The sequence below is a fragment of the Cryptotermes secundus genome, unplaced genomic scaffold (genome assembly GCF_002891405.2).
Source record: "Cryptotermes secundus unplaced genomic scaffold, Csec_1.0 scaffold508, whole genome shotgun sequence".
Lineage (NCBI taxonomy): Eukaryota > Metazoa > Arthropoda > Insecta > Blattodea > Kalotermitidae > Cryptotermes > Cryptotermes secundus.
The window spans coordinates 893736-899901 of record NW_019733326.1 but is presented as its reverse complement, the minus strand read 5'-3'; the positions used below and the strand labels follow the sequence as shown (position 1 = coordinate 899901).

The following is a 6166-nucleotide window of genomic DNA, read 5'->3' as shown; positions in this document are numbered from 1 at the left end:
CTATGAAAAAAGCATTACTCTGTAATAAATATAACTCCACAAAAAATTACTTCTTCTTCAAAAAGGATATTATAAAATATCACTCTTTTCACACTATGAAAAAAGCATTACTCTGTAATAAATATAACTCCACAAAAAATTACTTCTTCTTCAAAAAGGATATTATAAAATATCACTCTTTTCACACTATGAAAAAAGCATTACTCTGTAATAAATATAACTCCACAAAAAATTACTTGCTTCTTCATGGGGCATAAAAAGTAGAAAAGCTAAAAAATTCAAGTTCATGTAGTTCTGAGAAAATTTCATCTGAATGGACCCATCAACTTCAAAACTGTAAATGACTAAAAACAAAGCTATCTCCCTGATGTGGGCAGCTTCCATTGCAATATATTTCAGAGGCAAGCTACATCAAATAAATCATAACAATTGTAATACTTATTCTACAAACCTGTCACTCATATATATGGACATAAGTACAATTTACTTGCATAGTTTTTTGTAAGCAACAGTTTAAGAATCAAGTAATTGTGGGTGTAGAAAAAAAGAGGCATATGCGGAAGGACAAAAATTAAGATATTCATCTCAGACTTGCGTACACATCAACACACAAGCTAAGAGGAAGCCAAGTTTCATTGGACGTGTCCTAGGAATATTATTTCATTGTTATTCCTGATTTATTAATTTTGAACTGAAAAACTAGGCTTTAAAAGTAGCCAATAGAAAAAACTGAAATACCAGGAATTAAATTTTTAAGGCATGTTACTTGACACTGTCTCCTTTTGGTGTACAAAACGATGTAATGCACACTGAACTAGAAAAATTTTAAAATTTAAGCTTGAAGAAAGACTAAGAAAGGCACACATTGTCAAAATGTACCTTACTCTTGGTGATATAAACTCAAAGAATTCAACACACACACACACTCTTTGGTGATCAAGATCCTGACTCCTTCATCACTAAAGACTTATTTTGAGCTTTCTTTGTCAGCTAAGGTAAGACTTCCACATAACATGAGGTCACTTGATTGTTCATTTGCAGTAAATAGACTGAAATCGTTTATATAATAAATGTATTATAACAACAGTTTGGTGTCAGGAGCACAATAGGAAATTACTGGACAGAAGCAGATTCCATTGGCAACATGTCATTTTACTTGGGTGGATAAACGTAAACTGCCAGAGACGGAGTTACATGAGGAACAAGCAGCTCTTTCCAATTATTCGATCTGAATCTTGATCAAATATATTCAATAAAACTGACTAAATACTTCTGTATGTCACGATACCATTTTAACAGCAACTTCAATCCCCGTCTTCAAACACCTTGCGCGATATACGCTGGCAAAGCCTCCTTTTCCAAGCAAATTGAGAACTTCATAGTCCTGAAATGACATTTAATTTGTTTTTAGATACTCAGTGTACTGGGAATGCTTGAAACTTTACATTACATTTACATCACAGCCGTAAAACAAACGTCTAACCTCAATTTGTTCTCCAAAGCCGGAGGGCCCCCCTGACACAGGTGGCATTTCTCAGGCACACAAATTACTGGCATGCGTCACTTACAAATGCATTTCATTACTCATGGTCTGGCTACTTTCACTTAATTTATCGTAAAGTATTTACTCATAGTTCTTCAAACAAGACATAACTTTCATCACCGGATATTGTTTACTCCGCGTCCCATTAGGTTCAATTTAACCAATCACAACTCTCAATTTCGTTAGTTGCCGGCCATTACAATCACAGATAATAGACGAATTTGACACGTTACAACTCGTGGAGACTCAGAAACTCAGTTTCCAGGCAACGGAGCATGCCAGTCTTCTCACGATCGTGGAGATTCTAGAGCTGGTCACCTCGATACAGTTTCATGGAGTTGAGTCATGTACGTCAATATAACGTAAAGACTCCAGTCTCATAAACCTCATAAACCATGCTCACGTAAATGCTGCAGAACGGTAAACATACACTGGCTATTGTATCAAACACTTCCTCACAATTTATTATGGCGAAGATAACGGTAATCATTTAGAATTTATTACTCTGGTTTTCGTTACCGATAAAGAGGTTAACTTTCATCCATCCTTAGGAAATAGTGAGCTAAGTGGGAAAAACGAATGACACTGATAAGTTCATCTATAGCAGAGAACAGCTTCAACTCTTATAAATTAACTAAAAGTGAAGGGAATTCTGTTTATATATCCAGCCGCGTATGCACATATTCGTATTGTGTTTTCCAACTCCAATGTCCAGCTCCTACAGCTGGTCGTTCTCGTTCTCGCGAACGCAAACCCAAAACGCACAGAGTAGATCGAGTAGATAAGGTAGATATTTATTTTATTTATTTATTTCGTCTCTATAGATCATTGTTACATGATATAGGACAAGCATGCAACTGCGAATGGTGTTGTGAGGTGTTGTATAAGTGGCAATAAAGCGGCTCAGACTAGTTCACATCAGACAGTTCTTTTGTTATAGCATTCTTTGTGGTAAATATTCACAATTTTTCTTTTATAGATGATAATGCCGTAGCGACGTAACCACTTGTTAAAGACAACCATTATCTTAAAAATTTTGCCATTCCAAAATATGATCTGCATGCATTTCACTATTTTGTGGAAGGATATTATATTTTGCTTCGTTTATATTAAGACTAGTAAAGGCGGGAAGAAGTATATTGCAAGTGAAATTACCAGTGGTTGATATCAGATTGAGTAAATTTATACAGTGATCTGTGAATTGCAGAATCATCAGACACCTACTGCAAAAAGGGTATACATGTCTTGTATGACTCATTCTAACGTAGCCCCTATGTATCAGTTCATAAGTTCATTATAGCGCATTCTTATTGCCCTTTTTCCTAGTCCATATGATCAACATTTTGCTTCTTTATTTTAACCTATTAAGTGCCAGTATATAAATATTGTGTTGGATGTTGTCTGTTGTCTTAGATATGTTTAAAGTAGACTGTTTTGCAGAAGCTGATCTACTTCTGACCCCAGGTGTAAATAGGATAAAGGATCTCACGCAGTTGGTCTTGTCTGAAGATTAAGATTTACTCCTTCTGACAGGTCAAACCGAGGAGAACCCTATTCCCCTGACTTTTACATGAGGACCTAAGTGAATCCAGTTTCTGAAGTGTAGTGTATTCAGATGGAACTTGTCATGCATACAGTGTTTATAATCAGAATGAATGTAGTTTGACTGTTGTAAGGGGACAGGAATGTGCACAGCAGGCAAACTGTGGTACTATGATCCTCAAAATTAACACATAAATTTTGACAACCTCCATTTATACTGGTTCGGCACATTGTTGCAGGACCCTGTCAGTCTGTGTGTTGCCTGTAGGAACCTAGGTAGATTTACAGCCCCTCTTCATGTACAGTAAGCTATGAAGTGTTCTTGACAGTCACAAAAGGATTTGAGAAATGGTTTGACAGATGTAGCTACATTTTCTGAAAGCACATGTATTCTCACTGACTTCCCAGATAGCTCTGTGTATATATCTATATTTTTTAGGAATCATAAGGAATTCAACAGTCCCCATCAAAAAGGGTGATCCTTTTGGGGGGGGGTTGTAACCCAGGGTTTGAGAAATGCAGAATTGTCATGAAAACTCTTGGAAAACATCCACTTGGATGGTGAGAAGGGGATGGGAAGGGAATATTGAGGTGGATCTTAAGTAGTTTGTGATGACAGTAGAAGGATTGTACTGGCACAGGATCATGTAATGACAGGATGGAATTTGCTATTGAAGGCAGACCTTTGGGATTTGCTGCCAGAGTTTAGTTCTATCAGAATGTGTGCTGAGATATTTATTTGAATTAACTCCAGGATTCTGGTTGTGTAGCATATTTAATGTTTATTTGGAAGTTAAGGTAGTATAACAGTAATATACAGAGGAGAACAAAGTAATTGAAACACAAAGAAACAGAAGAATAAAATTTGTTTCTGTTGGCTACATTGAAAGAACTTCGGTTGGCAACACTGAATGATGTTCTTCCATTAGTTTACGCTCTGTAGTGCTTGTGTTAATGCATTAGTGATTGTGTTGAGTGAGAGACTGTGTGAAAGAATTGGAAAATGGGAGACTTATCTGATGTTGAAAGAGGGCAGATCATTGATGCACATTTAGCTGGAGCATCTGTGACAGAAACTGCCATGTTATTAGGTGTATTGAGAGCGACAGCTTCTAAGGTTATGTTGGCATACACAGATCATGGGAAGACAACGTCAGCGAGGAGGAACAGTCTGTTCTGTCAGCAGTGAAAGAAAGAGATGGTTGTACATTCAGAAGGATTGTTTAAAAAAATCACAACTACTGCAGCACAAGTGAGAGGACAGCAGAACTGAAGACCATGTTCACACAAAACCTGTCCGACATGAGCTTCACAAATCCAACATTATGGTAGGGTTGCGATCACTAAACCTCTGGTGACTGAAAATAATGCTCAGATGCCTAAACGATGGTGTCACGACCATAAAACATGGACATCAGACAACTGGAAACGTGCACGTGATATGGTCAGAAGAGTCGTCCTTAATGCTGTTCCCTACATCAGGAAGAGTTTATGTTTGGAGAACACCCAAGGAAGCCTAAAATTCAGAACGCCTGGTTCAAACAGTGAGGTGGTGCAATATCGTGGTGCAGTGTTCTATTGGTCCCATTATTACCCTTCATGGCCGAATTACTGCAAGGGAGTACATACCTTGTGTAACCATTCATTAGAGTAAGGTGCTATAAATGAGGTTAGTTAAGAAAAATTAAGTATGTTATACATAACGTATATTAAGCACTTAGTCTCATTTTTGTGTTCAGAAGTGAACAGAATGTGGGACTTGCTATACTGCATTCCGGAGGACAGGATGGAAAGGATGCAGCATTCACTACACTTCCCGAAATGCAGCTGTCCAACTAAAACAATATTCCTTTCAGAAAATGAGGGTTGACAGTTATTGCCAGCTATCACTTAGGTAGGTGGTCAAAACACCCACACTACCAANCCTTGAACTGCTGAGACACTGTTAAGTCTTCAAGAACACCTAGAAAGGGCAAAATTATTTATAGGAAGTTAAAGGATACTGATTTAACCTAAGTTCAAGAAGGGATAAGATAAGCAGTGTTACAAGCATCGTTTTTGGTATTTCAAACATAATAAAGCATAATTACACATCCTGAGTGTAACTTAACTGTTCATGGAGTTGTGAGCATCACCATCTTCCTGTCATGCCAGAGTGATGTGCAATATGCCCAGGACAGAGTCCATCTCTATGGCACCTGAACAAACCGGTTGGAACTCCATACTCCACTGCCCTGAAATCCTCCCAGTTGTAAGCACTCAAGTAGCTTACTGGCACCCAAAATTCACTCCCAATTAACCTACCCATTTCACCGTGAGCTGCAGAAGGTTACCGGCATGATAACAAGGAGAGATCAGGAGATGGCTGCAGTGACAACTGAGAATTGTATCAATGGAAAAGGGGGATGGTTAAAGTTGGCCGATTGAGTAATCAGGTGCATCTCATGATCCAGATGTTATTTCCGAACAACAGTGCGGTTTACCACCATGATAGTGCCCCCAGTCATGGTTTGAAGAGCATGAAGAGCATCTTCCCTGGCCAGCACAGTCACCAGATTGGAACATCATTGAACCACTCTGGTCGGTTTTGGAGACTAGAGTGAGGAACAGATTCCCACCTCCAACATCTCTAAATGAACTTGAACATGTTCTTCAAGCAGAATGCTATAAAATTAATATGGCCATATTAATAGAGAAATGTGTACAGTATCATAATGTTGTATTTTAGCATCCTGTTGCACTGATTTTCGTCCTTGATATGTATGCAGTGTCCGTCTTTTAGTGCACTCAATTTCACTTGTTATTTCACAGCATGTTTCGGCACTATAGTGCCTCATCAGGTGCTCCATTTACGTTAATCTATTCCATTGCTTGCCATTATGTCATTGTAAAATTTAAAAAGCATTTAAAAATGTTCGCCAGTTATACTAAATATTTATATACTAAAAACTTGTTAAGGTTATTTATCTTATCTGTCCCAATTCTAACACCGTGCATAGTTCCACCACTATGGGAGTCGTTCCTCTTATTCTCAGGGTATATCGTGTGTCGTGTTGCGTGTTCCCTGTTTGGTTACGGGTG

General features: G+C 38.0%; 2 protein-coding genes across 8 annotated transcripts in view; one reads left to right on the top strand and one right to left on the bottom strand.

Annotated features, from left to right (window-relative positions):
• LOC111868005 (serine/threonine-protein kinase PLK4) overlaps positions 1 to 1703 on the bottom strand; it is a 54934-nt gene extending 53231 nt beyond the window's left edge. For both annotated transcript variants that reach the window (XM_023858326.2, XM_023858327.2), the window contains exons 1-2: positions 1484 to 1703; positions 1289 to 1384 (exon numbers count right to left, since the gene is read on the bottom strand). In XM_023858326.2, coding sequence (XP_023714094.1) covers positions 1289 to 1384; positions 1484 to 1531 — 144 coding nt within the window. In that variant the 5' untranslated portion in view covers positions 1532 to 1703. The remainder of the gene's footprint in view (positions 1 to 1288; positions 1385 to 1483) is intronic.
• A 134-nt stretch (positions 1704 to 1837) lies between these two features.
• The window catches only part of LOC111867998 (WASH complex subunit 1), a 36235-nt gene continuing 31906 nt past the window's right edge, over positions 1838 to 6166 (top strand). The window contains exon 1 of one of the 6 annotated variants that reach the window (XM_023858307.2): positions 1838 to 1963. In XM_023858307.2, coding sequence (XP_023714075.1) covers positions 1951 to 1963 — 13 coding nt within the window. In that variant the 5' untranslated portion in view covers positions 1838 to 1950. Of the gene's footprint in view, positions 2026 to 2054; positions 2330 to 2369; positions 2495 to 2551; positions 2778 to 6166 lie in introns of those variants that run through there. The other 5 variants (XM_033752889.1, XM_023858310.1, XM_023858308.2 and 2 more) reach the window with 5 other exon arrangements.